A 19360-nucleotide genomic window follows, 5' to 3' on the forward strand; every position below is an offset into this window, starting at 1 on the left:
TCGATTTCTTTTGAGGGCAATGAATAGACGTACGGACAGCCAGACTGGCAAACAAATAAAAGACACAGTCAAGACAGGCCAAGGTATGCAGAGCTCTAAACCTGCTCTTTTTTTCCTCAGAAGATCTCCACGTATATAAAGTAACCTTGATCTCCTCTTGTACAAGCACAGACAAACACATTTCACTTCAAGGGGTGGGAAGTGTTAACTGAAATGAAGTACCGGCCACCCAGACACTAAAAAAAAGGAAATAGCTTTAGCGGTCTCCTGAAGCAGTACACATCATCTTCGAGACCATTAACTTACAAGAGCGGGGAAATTCATAGCTCCTAAGAAATATTCTCTATCCAATCTCCAGAAAAACAGTGACTCAGAAGTGGGCCCATTCCACCACATTTTCAGACCCGTTGAAGCAACGGGAGGGTGGAGGGAAGGCGTTAAGAGCAGCTGAGGTGGTGCTTCCTGTCGGCTTCACAAAACCTGCCCTGAAAGAGGAGCTTTGCTGGGTGCAAACTTGGTCGCAGAGCTTCCCTGGGCTGGGGAAAGGCTGAGCGGCGCAGGAGCCCTGGCCTCAGCCGGGAAGGCTCCCTCGGACTTCAACGGGCTTTGGATACGGCCCACATTTAGAGAGTAATACGCAACAGCAGTTACAAGTCACCCCCCGACCCCTCACAATTGCTTCCAATATAAACAAAAGGACATTCTGGTCCCCTTTATATACATACATTAAAAGCTGAAATGGTCTGAAATGCTTACATATTAGTATGAGATATCTATACAACATTACACCTGCCAGAAATCAAAGTAGAAAAGTTTTACAGCACATTATACAGGTCCTGCTAACTTCTAAAAAAACATTTACTGAAATCACCATATTACAAGAAGTCATCACTAACATACCATATAATACTATTTCTTTTTCTTTTACATAATCATTACTTATATAGTAATTTAAAAAATCACTTTTAAACAAGTATACAATTTTCACTTTAAAATTAACTGGTTAATAAAATTTTGTGCAAAACAAGCCAGCCTCTATAATTAAGTGAATTTATTTATTTATTTATACAAAAAAAATAAAACAAAAAACATAGTTCTTTCAGAAATGCGTCTCCTTTTCTGTAATGGTTGAAATGGCGCCATCTCCTTTCAGTTTGGCATCGCAGTCATTTATTGCTGCAATGTAGGCTGCTCCTCCAAGTTTCCCTCTCATTTTCAGATCTGAGCTAGGTGTAATCAACTTCCTGAATTTCTAGAAAATTTGAGAAAATGCAAATCATCATCTTTTTCTTGGTCACAGACACACATTTCTTAAACAGATTGACTATAAAACCCTCTTCTCTTGCATGTCTGCTTCTCATTTCCCTGTTCCAGATACATCCACGAAACTGCACGCCGCACAGTCCCGTCCAAAGCACAGCAGGCCACAGGCTAGAGAGTGAAGGCAAAGGCAAAGTGAATTCTCATGCTGATTTGCAGTAACATTCCCTTCCATGAAGAAATTGAGCATAATGTGCTGGGTAAGGCCTGTTATGTGGGTTCATTCTGCTTCTCATTCTATAGTCAAAGAATATATGCTGAAAAAAATAAATAGATGAGACTGCTAAAGTGTATTAAGCTACAATAAAGAACAACAGAAAAATGTATGTGTTCAGCTGAGAACTTACAGTGATGTTATAGCAATAACATCACTAGCAGCATTGCTGCTTACAGCCGGGGGAGCAGAGATGTTGCAGGAAGCTGATGTTCCTGAGAAGCTTCCAACTGTAATTAAAAAAACCCTCTCATCGTTCACATACAGAAAAGATAACGACCTGTCTGCAGTGCTTCAGACTACAAGGCAGTGTAAAACGAGATTCTACAAACAAAGTCTATCTACTTGCAGAGACAGGGTAAGGTTCACGCATTAAGGAAATATTCCATGTTAAGATTTGTGCAAAACTTCCTTTTTTGACATGCTAAGAAAACTATATTATGGACAATTTTTTTGTTTATATACCCACAGTAAAGAGTTTCTAGGCAGTCTCCAGGCTGTATTTAATCAGCCGAAGGGAGTCTGCCATCAGGCAGCACAATAAACTGCATGTTAGCTTCTCCATTCAGGAATGCAGTAACTATCGCATTGAGAGATACTCAGTTATATTCAGAAGTCACACACTTTGGTTCCGAGTGGAGATGAATTTTGAAAGTGTGAGCATACAGTGTGGGACAGATCTTTCAAATGCGGCAGATAAGTTAGTGAGCCCCAGGCATCCTGGACACAGAAACTCCCCCTGTCCTGTTCTTGTTCTTCACGTTGGCATTATCCTGGTGAGTATCAGAAAGACTGAGAAAGCACGAAAGGGGGTGAATAAAGTCCCTTCCACATATGTATTGAGATAGAAGGAGGCAATACTGGGATACCTACTTTTACTGACCAGTGTCTAAGGAACTCCAGATGACAGAACTAGGCTTTTCTGGAATATGATTAATCCCAAACAGCTGAATAAGAGTTATATCCTTGTTTCTTCCATTATACCCATTCTTCACTGTCTTTCTTTGGAGAAAAGGTCTTATATTTAACAATCTTAACTTCAGCCTAGACCTGAGATAACCTGATACCGAATGTTAGTAATTTGCACTGAATATTTCTTTTTGCCTCTACTTCTCACTTAGAGTAATCAGGAAAACCGTCCAGAATACACATGTGAGCGTTTACTACACGGTTGCTGGAGGGAAATTCTGGCAGCACAAACATTAGTAACCAAAACCATGGAAAGAAGGCGGCTGACCTGAATGAATGGCTGGTACAAACCTTCCTGAGGGATTTAGATGATGTTACAGACATTTTAAGCTACAAATTGAGCAGGAACAGAGCACCTTAAAGTATTGGTTAGTTTACCACAGGCTGAAGTCAGTGAAATGAAATGAAAAAAAAAAAAAAATTCATAAGAAGTTTTGCCCAGGGAAGTAGCTGAGTCACCGTCCCTGGAGGTATTTAAAAGACGTGTACATGTGGTGTTTAGGGCCACAGTTTAGTGGTGGACTTGGCAGTGTTAGGTTTCTGGTTGGACTCAATGATCCTAAAGGTCTTTTCCAACCTAAATGATTCTAGGATTCTAAGAAAATAGAGAAAATTCAGATGCCTCTTTCTACCAGTGACTGAGAGGCCTAGCTGAAGCTGCCACTGGAACAGGTACGTGGCATTGCTTTTTTGATTGAAGCGTGCTTAGTCTCATGCAGGTGAGGATTCACACTCCCTTCCCACTTCTTTTTTCGGTAACAGTAATCTGAAAATATCTCTTACCTCTATGAAAGTGCCTTCTGTCTTCCACAGCTTAATGCAGATCCACAAAGGGATACAGATCATGGAAGAGAGTGCCATCATCCACCCTATGCCGTAGCCCCAGTCAGGGTATATATATACATTGTTGTATTTCAAAGGCTTGTATTTCACCAGGAAAAAGATGAAGATTCCCTGAAATAAGCAGAGAAACTTGTTAGCGGCATCTGAAAAAACACTCGTTACACACAAGAAGAAAATGATTGACTGTTTAGGCAAGACCGGTCTCCCTGAAGATGGACAGTAGAGGTAAGCTGTTCAGTCAGAGAAAAAAACAACCAGCAGTATCTTCTTTTATGTACAGCTTAAATAACATGTCTCAGTACCTTCCACAGAAATGAACAAGCTTTCAAGTTTAAATCCTATTTACCTCTTGATGACAATAAAACCTGCACTTTGATGGCAAACAGTACCTGGGCAGGAAAGATTAAGTTTTGCTACCGCGAACCAGCTGTGATTAAGTAACACAAGCTGTGTTCTCTCCAACCTGTCATGATGAAAAAGGAAAGCCAAAATTTTCAAAGTTGCCTTAATCCACTGTGTGTATCCGCAGTTCTGCAGGCCAACGCTTTCATCCTCACAAAACCTCAAATATATCTGTCTAAATTTGACAGGTGTCTAATCAAGCAGTTTGGACCATTTAAATTTATGAAATACAGAAAAGTTACTATGTACTTTTCTTCAAAGTAGTGAAAAGAGTGTACAAGAGCAAGTGATGTTAAGTTCATTTCAGAGTTGGTGAAAATGAGTCAGAATTTTCCCCAGGTTTGCAAATGAACTGGCAGAGCTCAAGGGAACCTGGATCTCCAGGTGCCCCAGCATCTGTGGGTTTGCAGTTGCTATCATTTACGTACTGGAGAACTGGAAGATTTTAGTGCCTAATCCTCAAGCACTTGTGGATCAAATTTATGGGCAATCTGGTCATACTCCTTTTGTGATTCTGTCCCTGTTATGTAGCCTCGGCAGACTGCCAGAGTTGGCACCAGTACTGCTAGCGTCTGCTAAGGCAAATTCCCTCCCCTTCTTCATGCATGAGACGTGCTCTTATTTGGATATTCTGTACTTACTGCGCAAATACCTGGAGTTAAGACCATCCAGCACCATTTAATCAATGACAGTGGTTTGTACCCAATCATATCTTCAATGTTATCATAAAAGCGATTGCTGCCTGCCCCAAAAAAAACCAAACGAAAAGCAGATGTAGAATGTACACGTAAGAGGTTGTATAGGTCAGCATTTAAAACAGTAAAGAGAAAAATAGGTTCTGACAGAGCTTCAAAGACTGAAGCTGCTATCTCCTTCCCTGGCACATACATCCCTCTGTCATCTGCTCCTTACGTGGGGCAGAGACTGCTGCCTACGTCTGCACCTGACCAATATGAACAGAGAGTAGAAGTGGGCGAGCTGTCAAACAGAACTGGCTTCTGGTCAGTAACAGTCTGAGCGAGCCCAGTTCAAGAGTACATATATGCTAGAAGCTCACGTGTGAATCCCTACGTAGCTGGGGGCACGTGCGATCTGAAGTTCATATGTTGTTTTACAAAGTAAAATTGTCAGTCCTTCGCATGCAAAAAACACGTAAGGATGTACCCATGGACATTCCCAGCACTGTGGTGGTTTCTCGACTTTGCTGACAGAAACAGCAGAGCTGGGGACACTACTGTGTCCCTTTTGTGTTAATGAGGAATGAACTCCAACTTCCCCGGATTTATCTACACTACTGTGTGTACTGTGTACACTACTATTTGTGTTAATGAGACATGAACTCCAACTTCCCCGGATTTATCTGTGTCAGTGGAAGGGACACGGCCTGCACAGGCACTTTGTGAGGGAAGACAGACTTAGAGCCACCCCTGCTTTCTAAGGCAGCTAAGGAGTTCCTTGGTGAAGGAAGGTGGAGGTCAGTCCTGCCCAGGACCAAGGGGATTAAAAAAAAAAATAAATAAAATATCTGTTGCACTATCTTTGTTACTTAGAGGGGAAAAAAAAGGAATTCCTGACTTTTGGTGGGGGATGGGAATGTGGAGGGCCCCACTCCATAACCGTACAAGGCTTTGACATTGCTTTTATGCAAATAAAAAACTTTCATAAAAACCCCAAACCACAGCAATTTTCAGCAACTCACCATAAACCCAGCCTATGCAGACACATTCAAATATGGCAACAAAAAGAAGGCACATGCCACTAGCTGCATAAGAGTCAAATAACTGAAAGACGTACATCCCACCCTGAAAGACAAAAAAAGAAAAAGGGAAAAAAAATACTGTGGGAATACCTGTAGGAATATTTCATAGCAAATATGGCTTTAATTACACAGTCAATGTGTTGGTTCGCTGGCAATCTTCCTACTAAAGTTGGCTCCTTGAACACAGAATATTAATTTTTCAGTGATTTGTTATTGTGAAAGATTTTTTTCTTCCACAGCACTTAAGATTATTCCCTATGCCAGTTGAATATTGTGCATTTGCTTTAAGGTAGTAAATCCTGGAGTGGAGGATTGAGTTGTTTCTAAAATGCTCTTCCTACCTCCATGCTTGTTTTCATCATTCGTTACCACGTCAAGCTGTGGATAATTACAGGTGCTGTTGATCTCCAGATCACTGCACGTGAAGATGGTAACAATGGATGAGGAGAAGGATGAGACACTCAACAACAGTTTTGCCTCAGTCTTCACTGGCCACCTCTTTCCAGGCGCCTCTCAAGTGGATGGAGCGCGAGGCAGGGGGCTGGGGGAGAAAAGTCCCTCCCACTGTAAGAGAAGATCAGGTTTGCAACCACCTGAGAAACCTGAACATACAGAAATCTATGGGACCTGACAGGCTGCATCCCAGAGTCCTGAGGGAGCTGGCTGATGTAGTTGCCAAGCCATGCCCCACGGTGTTTGAAAAGTCATGGCAGTCAGGCAAAGTCCCCAGGGAAAAAGGGAAATATTGCACCCATTTTTGAAAATGGGTGGAAAGAGGACCCTGGGAACTACCGACCTGTCAGTCTCACCTCTGCGCCTGGGAAGATCATGGAACACATTCTCCCAGAAGCTATGTGTAGGCACATGGAGGACAGGGGGGTGATTTGAGACAGCCAGCATGGCTTCACCAAGGACAAGTCTTGCCTGACCAACCTACTGTCCTTCTATGCTGGAGTAAGTACATCAGTGCACAAGGGAAGAGCTACGGATGTCGTCTGTCCGGACTTCTGTAAGGCCTTTGATGCTGTCCTCTATAATGTCCTTCTCACCAAATTGGAGAGATATGGATTTGATGGGTGGACTGTTTGGTGGATGAGGAATTGGTTGGATGGTTGCATCCAGAGGGTCGTGGTCTGGTCAGGTTGGACGGGGCTCTGAGCAACCGGATCTAGTTGAAGATGTCCCTGTTCATTGCAGGGGGGTTGAACTAGATGACCTTTAAAGATCTCTTCCAACCCAAACCATTCTATGATTCTAAGATGTGGGGGTTTGGTTTTGTGTCTGTGTAATTAATATGTAAAAGAATTAGTTAAATGTGGGGAAGAAAGGTAAAATCTGTAGCTACTAGAATCACTCTCTGATGGCACAGGGACTGTAAGAGGAGTAAACTGACCTACAAAGTTTGAATGTAGCTCACAGCCTTGAAAGCCACGTTACTTAAATGAATCATTATGATTTGACAGAAAAGTGAAATAAGAATCACCCTGACTCCAAGCAAGCTTTTTAAAAATGTTTTCCTAACAAGTTAAATTGTTCTCCAAATGGCTTTAAAATAGCAACCTCTGCGCTTCCAGGAAGGAGAGCAACTGGAGCCAAGCAGCGTCCTAAGTCAGCAGGGCATCCACACACAGTGCACACGATGCTGTAATGCTCTGTGATTGTCTGCAGTGGTGCCACAACACCAACCAGTAAGAAAAAGGTAAATGGGCTTAACTAAGACATCCTCGCTTACTTACTGTTTGACTATGACTCAACTATATCGATTGTCACATCTGTCAAAGACACAATTCTTTTCTTCTTTTCCTGTGGTTTTCTCTTGCTTACAACAGTGAGAACTGTTCAGAGAACTGACTGGCTTTCTACAGCCTTTGCCTCGAGGCAAGATGAGAAGAAAACCTATGAAGTCCAATTAATAACACTATGGATAATCTATTAAAATGACATTAATAATATTACACTACATTCTATGCAAGATACTTAATCTTTTATCACATACGTGTTCAATATTGAAATAATAATGAGGAGGGGATTCACTAAAGATCGTTTCAATAGAAAGGAGTCCTAAGACCTCCCTCTTTGCAGAAATCTATGGGAAGGAAATAGGGGTTCGAGATCATCTCTTCAGTTGAAATGTAATGCTATCTGGGTAGTATGTATACATAAAAACATAAAGAAAACTAAATCAAAAACAATACCTAGGATTTCCCCCTTTTTCCCTCTGCATTAATTGACTGAAGGTAAGTTAAGATGAACTCTGTAAACCAGAAATCCTGCCGAAATCCCACGAAACCTAATGCTGTTCTGAAGTTATTGTATATAGAACTGCATTGATGTCCAAGCAGGCATTTGGCAAAACCAGGGCTGTTAGGAAATGACCGTAGATCTGAATGAGAAAGTTTTCTATCTTTTATGAATAATCCAAAGCCTGAATAAAATCCAGGCATGTGTATTTAGAAATGCAAGAGAGGACAAGCACAGAGTTGGGATATATATTCACCCTTGGAAGTCTCACTCCCGCGTAATGCTTTGTTGCCTTACTGAAGTACCATGGAGTGGAGTGTTCTCTACCAGCGTGACCGCCTACTTGATGTAAATGAGTCACATCTCTCAGTAATAACTTACATCTCTCTAGCGATACTGAGGAAAAAAAGTGTTTCTCTGTCCTTTAAGGTATCTGTTGAGCAAAAATTTATAGCAAAAGCCCTGTGGAATGTCAGCCCTCCCACACCAGAATGCAAGTGTTGAAGTAAAATTTTTTAATTAAATGACTTTTTTTTTTTTTTTCTCTCTTCTTATTGTAGATGCTTTTTTCATGATTAGCAACATTGCTTTTAGTCAGCTCTGCCAGCTGACTGCTTCCCAAGATCTTGCAAGTGAACATCTTTACTGCAAAGAGCTGGCTGTCAGGTTCAGCAAATACCTGAGCGAACTGGAAACTTAGAGATCAACCAACTAAGACAATACAAGGAAAACAATTCCGCAGAACTCCTGCAAGAATATTCCTGTCATTTTGGAGAACTTCCTCTTCACTCTTATGTCTCTTTTAGCCTGTACATCTTGATAATGTGTCTCTCAGTGCTCTGCTTAACGCTTGCACTGTGGGAGGAATTATTCCAAAATCTTGCAGGCTGAGGACAACAGACTAACACGCGTACAATTGCCTAACGCCTTTTGGGGGTGAAATTTTCTAATTTTCAGTAACAAAGCAATTTGAACAGCACATAGTCTAAGGACTGCGGATCTCTGTAGAGGGAATTTAAGTGACCCCAGCTGAGTTCACGAAGCCCCGAGAGGCTGCTTCACTGGGAAACCCTGTCTGAGATTGCTGCGCAACAGAGACACGTTGTGGCCCTTCTCGGCTAATACAGCCAGGCTTCCCCGGACACACATTCCTCAGACATTTCATTCTACAGCTCCTCAGACATGAAACTTTTTTCTTTGCCTCATTCCCCGGTGCAGGGAGGCTCTAATGGCCCAGCAAGCAGAAGAATGTGGGCAGAGGAGAGTGTGGACTCTGCCCTTGCTCTTCCTGTTTTGAGAGGGTAACGCAAAGGAGATGACTGTTGATACAACGCGCTCTGTAAAGCAAGCGCTGAGCAGCAAGGCTAAACTCCCTCCCCACCCTGGGTATCAAGCACAGGAGTGCCAGACATGTTGTATCATGAGCAGACGGGATGGACTGACACCCTCAGAATTTTCAGTTTGGATAGAACATCCCAAAGCAAACATCTTGGTTTGTTGGAAATTTTTTTTTTTTTTTTTTTTTTTTTACTCTTACTGAAGCAATTTCTGCTCAGAGATTGGCTGTATCGATTGACCTGGCCCGGTGATATAAAAATCAAAGACATTTTAGTTTTCTATTTTCACTTTACTTCATCTTCTATATTGATCTGTTCATCCAAAATGTAGTTGTTTTCAGACTGGTCTGCCCAGAGTAAGTAAGCAGAAACCACGATCAGTACATGTGGTTGGCTGGTGCAAAGCAGGTGGAATCTTCCATTTCCTAAGCTCAACTGAAAAACTGAGGATATGTTTCACATTTCAAATGTTACACAGTAGCTGGGAACAGTCTCTCAAGTATTTTATAGTCATATTCCTCACAGTGAAGTTTGTCTATGGCAAATATTCTTGCATTTATCTGTTACAATTATGAACAGAAACCCCCTTCCTTTTTTCTGCAGTAGTCCAACAAAGCGCATCTTACCTCCGTTAACATTATTAGGCCAATGAAGTATGACACAATGGAAAGGCCGAGAATCAACAGTTCTCTTCTGTAGCCCCTTCGGAAAATCTTTGGGTACATATCCACAACAGCTGTCACAAGGCTTTCAACGCACACGAACTAGAACAAATGATAGGAAAGTACAAATGAAATATGTGTCTCGTCACTGTTGAGATTTGGGTTTACTACCAAACACTTCAAATATCCTTATATCCATAGAGACTGAATGATTCCTGAGGACGCTCTATAAGCAGAAGCTCAAACCGAGAGGAACATCATTTCAGAATTAAAAAGTTCAAAGCTATGGATTTCCAGTCTACCACCAAATTCAAATAGTTGAATCCACTAATATTATCTCACAATGCATTTGCCCTGCAGCAGATGGATTACATAAAAATTAACTTCTTCAAATGTGACTTGAACAGGACCTAAATAATGTACAAACCATTCCTGGGACTGCAGCAGGATTTCACTCTAAGCATCCTGCACTTCCACACTCAAAGGAATGATATGCAGTGCTATGCGCCTTCATGCACTGCTAATTGAACTGCAGTGTTTTTGGAGAAGTTCTCTCCATTTTACAGAAGAGAGAAGTTCCCACAGCTATTAAGTGCCCAAGCCAAGTCCCCCTAAAGAAGGAGGGAAGGAACATTCTTACTAACTGTAAATATCAGCAGAAAGCAAGAGGCCCGAGCTTCTGACTCAGGGCTCTGGAGCAAGGCTTTTAAAATAGGCATAAAATTAATGCCCAAAAGTAGACAAAGGAAAGCCTGCTTCATTGGAACAGTCAAGAGTAGAATTCAGGAATTGCTCATTTTAAAAAAGATTTCTAAAAAAATTGTTAGATCAGGAAAAAGAGCAGTTATTAAAACATTAAGTGTAATGATTGGAAAAGTCATGCAAAATAAGCACTGAAGAGCTTTATTCTACAGTATACAGTCATGAACTCTCTGAACCAAATCATGCTGAGAGCTGAGCTGCATGCTAAAAATGTCACCTACTTTACATTTTTCATCAAAATGAACAACAGCTTTCACAATTTTTATGGTCACATAGGAAGGACAACTCCTATGCTGTCGCTTTGCTGCAGAATATGACTATGCATTTCTAGCTATGGTATCCTGAAGTATAAATTCACCATAGGAACTGACATTAGCACTATCTGATATTCAGTTTCAAAATTCATTGCAAGGTGCTTTAAAAACAGGAAAAGACGACACACTGGTATTTTACTGAACTGTGAATTTTAATCACCCCTATTTAAGTTTAAACTGATTTCCATGTTAACAATGAAAGCTTTTGTCAGGCTGAATCAGTGTTCACAGTACATAATAAAAGGATCTCCACTATCACATAACTAAGATTTAAAAAAAGGAACTTGAATTAAGGTTTAAGCAAGGAATTAAGTCAGGGCTCATTGTTTCATCAGGTCAGATGCTGTTTATGTCAAGGATGCTGATATACGCGTGCTAGGGAATCTGACAAAATATTTAAATAGTCTTTGTTTCATACCTGACTATCTAATCCAAGGAATATGAGCATCATGAAGAACAGAGTCGCCCACAGTGGAGAAAGAGGCATCATGGTAACAGCTTTAGGGTAAGCAATGAATGCAAGTCCTGGTCCTGAAAAGGAAGAAAGGAAATATTTATACTTGTGTACTGGGTCTGGCTGAGATGGAGTTAACTTTCTCCGTAACAGGCTGTACGGTGCTGTGTTTTGGATTTGCGACTAGAGCAGCATTGCTAACACCAACATTGTGGCTATTGCTGCACAGTACTTGCACAGCATCGCTTATTAAACTGTCTCTATCTGGACCCACGAGTTTTCTCACTTTTTATCTTCCCGTTCCCTTCCCCATGCCACCGGGGTGGGGGAGAGAGTGAACAGCAGTGTGGGTGCTGCCCAGGGTTAACCTACCACAACTCGATCCCTCTTCCATGGCAGGTAAGAGGTGCTAAATACAAGATTGAAAACCTTGACAAACTCTACATCTCTAATAGTCTAACTATTTGGTGATGAGGCTAATCAGTAACGAAGACTTGGCTGGCACATCAACTCTGCCTACATCCTGTCCAAGTGTTTGAAGGTTAAGACTTCTGTTAAGACATCACTATACTTTATGGTCTCCTTCTTTGTGTGGATGTACAGCAAGACCCACACACCTGAATAAATAATAGCATGTGGTCTTGTGATTGCCTTATATAACATTAACATGTTCTAGAATCTTTTTTTCCCCCTAAGACAGGAGTGTATCTGACATTTTGTAGAACACAGTCAATGGTAAGAGCTTTGCCTTAGAAGCCATACATGGTGCTAGCCAAATGTCTACAGGTTTGTTCAAAATCTGCTCTGCGTTTTTGAGTGCTGCTGCTGGTACGTAACATTAATTCTTTGGCTACATATTGAAAGAAATCTTTAAAATAGAACATTTTTGCAACAGCAATGGTAACTTCTCAGATCTGCTAAAATACCATCTCACCTCACTCCTGTTTTCGTGTTCTTATTTACCTGGGCCCATTTTTCAGCTGCTGCAAACTCTCACGCTGTAACGGCTTTTATTGAAGTTTGCCAGCTTTCAAAGCAGGGATGCAAAGGCAGTACCACAACAAGGCTGATCAAGGAGTACCTCTGTGCTCCGGCTGCAATAACTTCAGTGAAGACCTGTCAACGCATTACTGCTTTTTCATTTAATGCAGTATTTGCAAGCTCCTATAGTTTCCAGAGTTGCTGTAGTCTTTTAACCTTTTTCTATATAGCTTCTATAATAGTATAAGCCAGTTGTCTTGGGGGCTTTAGGAAAAGAGAAATATTTTCCATGACAGTATCAGTGAAGCTCTACTTGCTTTGCAGTTTTCTTGCTAACCTTGGCGAACTTCATGAGAGTCATTTCTCCTTCTCAACAGTTCAGCATCATGCTGCTTTTCTTCCTGTGCAGCGCTCCTGTCCTTTTTGTTCTGTTGAGTTTTAAGTGATGCTTAAAGATGTAAACCCAGCAAAGGTGTTAAAGAGCAGTTAACTTTCATTAGATGCCTAACTCCACGTGATGGTAATGAATTTTAGGTGTTAATTGCTCATAGAGCTGGGCCTTTGTGCCTTTCTGGACTCAAAACAAGAACTTTTACACTTAATCAACCAGAGTATACCAGTGTCTGTCCCTGGGAGAAAAACTTACTGACATCAGGCGATGGCATTAACCATGTGACTGTTAGAAATCTGTATTTGGATTGTATACATTAAACAAGACTTCAGAGGACTTCCAAAGCTTTCTGCTAAACAGCTGGTTTCTCATTACTAATAGCTGTATCTTTTTTCCTTTTCTTTCTTTTTTCTTTTTCCCCCCGAAGGAACAAATATTTGTGTGGATTGCAATGTGTCTCATTTAAAGAAAGCTGAATGCTCCTTTCCTGAGGCATAACTGAGCAGTATATCTCTGCTAAACAATCTTCTGGATGCTCAGCTGGAGTAAGTTTGTGGTACAATAGCTCCTTGACTTTATGAATTTGGTGCTATACACACTAACATTAATAGTTTTCACACGTAAATGTATGACCATAAAAATAGGCAAGAACTCTTCTAGAGCAGTTATTATAACGAGTCAGGTAACAGGTTTTTAAGAGGAGTTTTGTAAAACTACCTGCCAAACAGTCAACCCACCCATAAGATAATGACACAGACTAAGTATTCTGACAGCAACCTCTCGGTATTTTTTCTGAACTCAGAAAACTGCTTTTGGAACTTACCTGATTCTGCAACTTCTGCAATGGGCACGCCTTGTTCATAAGCCATAAATCCAAGAACTGAAAAGATAGCAAAACCAGCAACAAAGCTTGTGCCACTGTTCAAGCAGCAGAGCATGATGCAGTCTCTGAAAATATAAATAAAAAACACTGCAGTTGATCTCCAGAGCCTGGGTTTCTTTCATGTACTGAGCCATAGGACTGACAGAACCCCGAGCTGCAGGAACAGACATTAAGTTGCTCATTAAGAGTAAGCTCCCAACTGATACTACGCCTGAGAGAAATCAGTCAGGCATAAGCATTTGCAGAAGATACCATCACAATACCCTTGCTTGTGTTTTAGCTGGTTGAATTGCACACCTGTTGCTACTCGCTTACTGGTTTTTGATAGAATCTTGAAAAAAACATGTAAAAATACTGTAAGAATGCTGTTAAGAACAATTTTTCTACAGTAGTTTCAATAATGTATTCCAGAGAATATGAACTCATTTGTAAACAAACTATAAAATGGTAGTCATTTGTTTCCTGGGAAAAAAAATCCTATGGTCAGATTTTAGCTAATTCTATTCCAGTTACAGCACATTGGCAATATATATCCATACAAAATACAACTCCAGGTTGGTTTATAAACTTTTTTTAAGAAGCTGTGATCACGAGAAGAACCTCACATAATCTAAGTGTGTACATGCCTTAAAAAGTGCCTAACAAGTGAGCAAAGACAGTGCAGGGACACCGAGCCTTCAAACATCAAACAACGACAATTTCAAGGCCAAGGTGAAGAAATATTTCTTTTCCCGGATTGGAAACGTCACAATAGTAAATCACTTTCAAAACCAGGGAAATACTCTTGCAGAAAGGTGTGATCTTTCCCCAGAGCTCAGTGAAATATCGTTGTTCATCCTGCTTTCAGACAGCACTTCAGGCTTGACAGATGATGGGGTAGGAATGATTTATCATGACAGTCAGTCTTTTAAGACTGTTTGCTGCAAGAGACAGCTGTGTACTTGAGAAAGTAATAATCTAACCTAGATGCCTGAAAGTAAATTAGGATTCTAAAACACTGAAGCGCAAGGCAAGCCTGTGGCTCTGCCAAGCCTATGCCTTAGTCTGGTATCTACGAGAAGAACTGACCCCGCAGAGTCTCACAGGTTCTGAATCCACATCTTCAATAATGATTCCCATCTTTGTCACTCATTTGTAGTGACTTTTCGAGAATCACAGAAAATTAATATTTTTGAAGTCCTGGCATATATTCCGGCAAAACTTCTTTGGTAATCTCTCTATCCCGCTGCTCGTTTCATTTGGTATTTAAGGTAAAAATAATTTGTCTCATCAGTTTATTAAGTTGAAAGTGAGGTGACCAGTTCCAGCATCTTATTCCTTCACTAATGAGCTCTGCACTGCCGCCCACATCTGTTCAAAGCTCTTTCTGTTGCTGACTTTGACTCACCTTAGCATCACGCACACGCATTCCAAACAGCAGGAAGCAGCCGTACACTTCAGTACTGCCAACTGAGCCATCAGCTGAACTGTGGCCATTGGGCCCTGGGAGGCTTTGGCTCTCTCTCATCACCTTATCTACAGTACATCTTAACCATTATTTTGAGAATGCTTTTATCTTTTCATTATCGTTTCATAGTAAAAATTTCTATATGGCACATCACCTATACATGGCCAAAATTTATCTAGAAATTAAAAAGAATGAATACTCCCATTTGTAGATCAAGACTCAGACATGGAGAAGTCCAGTGATGTTCACGCTTCTTAGCAGGGGTAAATAGGCCATTTAAAACACTTCCCGAAAATTCTGAAAATGGTCAGAATTCTAACGTGTTACTTATTTGCTTTTCATATGAAATTGCTTCCTGTAGTGGTGCACAGCCAGGCTACTTATACGCTTTGGATGTTTTAAAGCAAAACAGCAATCTAAAAGAAAGCAACCAGGAGCGAGGAGTTCTTTGTGCTTTGCAGAGAAAGAAAACAAAGAAAAAGATCATCTTCCTAACGGTTCTTCTCGGTGTATGCCAGCACTGAAGTAGCTCTGGAGACGCTCACCCCAGCCTGTCTCACGTAAGAAGCTGGTGAGTTCAATGCTGAGAAATTAAAACTAAGTGTGATGAAACACTGTCGATGAGAGATGTCAGAAAGATGTATTTTTTAATCCTTTGGGGGGAAAAAAAGAGGTACTGCTTCAGTGGAATGGATCTGGCTGCGTACCAGTCACATGGTGCTTCCATTCAGAACAGCCTGTTTTCTGCAGATAAGACTTATTTTAGGTTATTCTCAGGTTTCAAATGCAGTTCAAACAAGAAGATATTTTTTTCTGGTGAATGGTGTGGCACAGGACATTTGACAGCTGCTGGTTCCTAACCATGCGAAAACCGGTTGAGCTGGAGAGACACTGCTCCCAGTGCCCCTTCAGAACCCCTGGCACTTTCTGCTGCTTCCTCTTGACGGACGGTCCTAGGGCAAGGCCCAAGTGGTTGAATCTGGGCAGTCCTATATAACTAGAGAGAGAACAAGAGGAGCACAGACATTTCTCCACTCACAGGGAAGACCCGTGAACCACAGTGCCACGGTACAAAATAGTTACAGGGTAGATAAGCACTTCTCCAAGGAAATGGGCCAAAGCAAACCTAAGGGGACTTTCATCATCTCCAGTTAGCGAGGGACCTGTTCTTTTGAAATAACGCAGCCACAGCTCCATCACTTTCTTCCCCAGTTAGACAGTCACAGACTGAACACAGGGTTCTCTACAGACATAGCAGTGTTTCCTGTCCTAATAAAAATATAACCTCCAATTTTAATTGCCATCCTCCCTCCCTTTATCTTTGCAGGAATTCTACTAATCCCTTCTGGTTGGTTTTGGTTTTGTTTTTGTTGTTTTTTTCCCTTAGACAGAAGTATGTAACCTGTAGTTCAGTCTTTTTTTCTGCTACGAGAAGAAAAACTGAGAGGGGGATCTGGATCCATTGATTGTGAAATCAATGAATTTTGAAACACAACTGCCCAAGAACCATTATAAGGACAACGTGAAGTTTATCTAATTTTCCATCAATTTTTTATAGGCATCCTTGGTAGGAAGGCATCAGAGCCTGACTGAAACCCAAACTGATTTCAAATGAAAGGAAAACTTCAAATTTTTATGAAAACTTCACATTCTTCTAAATTACTGTCTTGCCAATCACCTGAATAATTCAAGACATGCATCCCTTATCATCTCTCTGCCCAACAGGCAGGATACTGCTGAAAATTGATTCTGCCTTCCTCCAGGAGCTTCTCTGATTAGAGAGACGAGCCCACAGAGCCTTTTTGCATCCCCTCCAGTTACTTCCTTGCCCTTACGGATCCCTTCAAGACCAATTCCCATTCCTCTTTTCCTCTTGGGCAAGAAGCTTGATAAAGGACACATCTTCATTACGTAGAAGTTTTGTCCGTTTGTTGACAGTGTGTGGAATCACTGATTTATCTTCTGCACCACAGCCACAACGCGGCAGCTAACCCCCGACTTGTACATGGGGCTCATGCATAAAAATCATCCTGCCGAGGTGCAGCTTCCAGTACAAAGGAGTGGTGCTGTGAAACCAAATGGCATTTCTCCTGGTGGGGAAGAGCACAGTGTCCAGCAGGAATCTGGATCAGTTCTGCAAACGCAGAGCACATGAAGCAGGAACAAGAACATCTTCCTCTCCTGCCTACTGAGGTCGTCTGAAGTTAATCCATCCCTCAAGAAGGTCTGAATGGATTAGGAATTCTTAGCTTGCTAAAAATTAGAGGAAACATCTGTACGCCTTTCTTTTATTTATATGGGGAAAACATTGCTGGCTGATGGTACTGCCATTACTTTCATCTTTTCCTAAGATCCACTTTTGATAGAAACTGTTGTAAATCCAGGGAGGAGCTGTATTCATGTATTACAATGAAAGATAAGAAAGGACAATAAAAATTCATTTCCTATTCAAAGATGTGAAGTGACTCGTTTGCAATTCATTTACAACGTTAATTAATTAAATCAGGTTGCTAATAAGAAAAAACCCACATGCAGTTGAGATTTTCCCATTATCCACTAAAATACCTCATGTCGTTATTTTCCACTGCAACTGTCCTTTAGAAAAAAAAATTAGTAAAACAGAGCACAAGGAGTAGAAGTAGATGTTACAATCAGTCAGTACACTGTGGGTATCACAGGAGGCAAATGCATGGCTTGATTTTAATTTTTTAAAGTGCTAGTTAGAATACAAATATAATTCTGCTTTCCACTGCATCGCTGCTTTGGATGTCTTGCTCTGTTAACAACCCTGTTTAACTCAGCCGCTTTCTGCACTTGACTTCTGTCCTACTTGTTTCCTCAGATTTCCTCAGATTTCTTAAGACACGTTATTTGGGACACAATAAAAGCTGCCGTATTCAGGAAATCTGTGAAAACATTTTGTTAGAGGGATTGTGAAGCTTGGATTCAGTAAAAAGTATTTTGTTGTTGCATTTTGCTCAGGAACTTTAAAATAGAGCTGCTGGTGTTTTCACAACCTGTGCTGCTCGGGTCAGAGGAAAAGAAGGAAAATTACGTAAGCTCTCTGATCACACCTCAAAACTCCTGCTTTTGTAATGAGTTACAAAACCACAGTAAAAAGATTACTGCAGTCCTTGAGACGGTGACAGAATACTTTCTAGATAGGATGCAGCTGGAAAGAAATAAAAATACAATTAAGTAAGAAAGAAAAGTAGTAGCGCCTTTGTTAAAGCATCACTTATGCTAATTAGGGAAAACTTTCATTACCCACTGTTCTGTAGGGGCACTCATTACCCTCTGTTGGGGCATCTTGATCGTTATTCTGAAAGCAGTGTCAATCAGCACTGAAGATTGTGGGGGACTCACACTACTTTATGCAGCAAACCATTTGGAATTTTGGCTGTCATAGCCGAGCAACGAGTTAACTCACGTTGCTACTAAGTTACTTTGTATGTTTGGACAGCAAAGTACCCTTAACTGCCGCTGGACAGCTTTGCAGAGGTTCAGCTGGTGGATACATTCCTATCTCTGTCGCTCCCAGCATCCCAGTTCCCTCTCTCTGGAGAGTCCTACTGTTAGGGGTTTCTCTGACAGAAGAGCAAATTCTTGCTAAGACGTTGAAAGAAGGCAGCATTTCCTAAAACTGTCTCCCAAACTCTCCAAGTAAATACTTACACTTTTGGGGTTTCAGGGGTGGTGTGTTTGGGGTTCTTTTGCTTTTGGACTATTATTTCCTTTACAGAAAAAATAAATTTTAATTCTCTGTTCATAATGGAGTGAGTACAATCAAACTGTCATTTACTGCCTTGCATACTGTGTTGCATAGTAGGAAAACTATTTCAATAACTAGCGATGCCAGAAGAAAAAGTAGTGCTGATATTCCTGCCCGTGCCAGTAAAATGGAATGAGGATTTTGTGCGAGTCATACCCTTTTGACATTGATTCAGGAAAGATTAAAACCTACTGAAGTTATTAGTACTTTCCTTACAGATTTCTATAAAGATCAGCAGTGAAATGGTATCCGTTTCTACTGTGCTGTAGCTAGGAACCAGGACACTATGGGGAAAAGTGACGTTCAGAGCATAGACCAAACTCGGGGGAGTTTCAATAACAATTTCTTTGTAGGATTTTTTTCTTAAAGCAGATACACGTTATACAATCAAATACCACACACATGCAATTATCTATGTATGAAATTCAGTATATTATACGTGCAATTGCATATACCTGTGTATACTGAGTGGCTTGTGGCTGTGCAAGGGTCAGATATGATCAAAAGGGATGAAAACACCAAATAAATTTTGGAAAAGAGTTCCTCCTAAACAATTCTAAGAAACATTCTAGATCTCTGTTCTACAAAAACACGTGCATATGCTTATGA

The 19360-nt window shown here is 40.9% G+C and overlaps 1 protein-coding gene across 1 annotated transcript in view; it reads right to left on the bottom strand.

Annotated features, from left to right (window-relative positions):
* Nucleotides 1–687: 687 nt before the first annotated feature.
* The window catches only part of SLC6A11 (solute carrier family 6 (neurotransmitter transporter), member 11), a 105360-nt gene continuing 86687 nt past the window's right edge, over nt 688–19360 (bottom strand). The window contains exons 8-14 of the mRNA XM_009889940.1: nt 13473–13597; nt 11242–11354; nt 9712–9849; nt 5448–5550; nt 4390–4490; nt 3287–3457; nt 688–1252 (exon numbers count right to left, since the gene is read on the bottom strand). Coding sequence (XP_009888242.1) covers nt 1100–1252; nt 3287–3457; nt 4390–4490; nt 5448–5550; nt 9712–9849; nt 11242–11354; nt 13473–13597 — 904 coding nt within the window. The 3' untranslated portion in view covers nt 688–1099. The remainder of the gene's footprint in view (nt 1253–3286; nt 3458–4389; nt 4491–5447; nt 5551–9711; nt 9850–11241; nt 11355–13472; nt 13598–19360) is intronic.

Source organism: Charadrius vociferus, unplaced genomic scaffold (genome assembly GCF_000708025.1).
Source record: "Charadrius vociferus isolate BGI_N301 unplaced genomic scaffold, ASM70802v2 scaffold67, whole genome shotgun sequence".
In the NCBI taxonomy this organism is placed as follows: Eukaryota; Metazoa; Chordata; class Aves; order Charadriiformes; family Charadriidae; genus Charadrius; species Charadrius vociferus.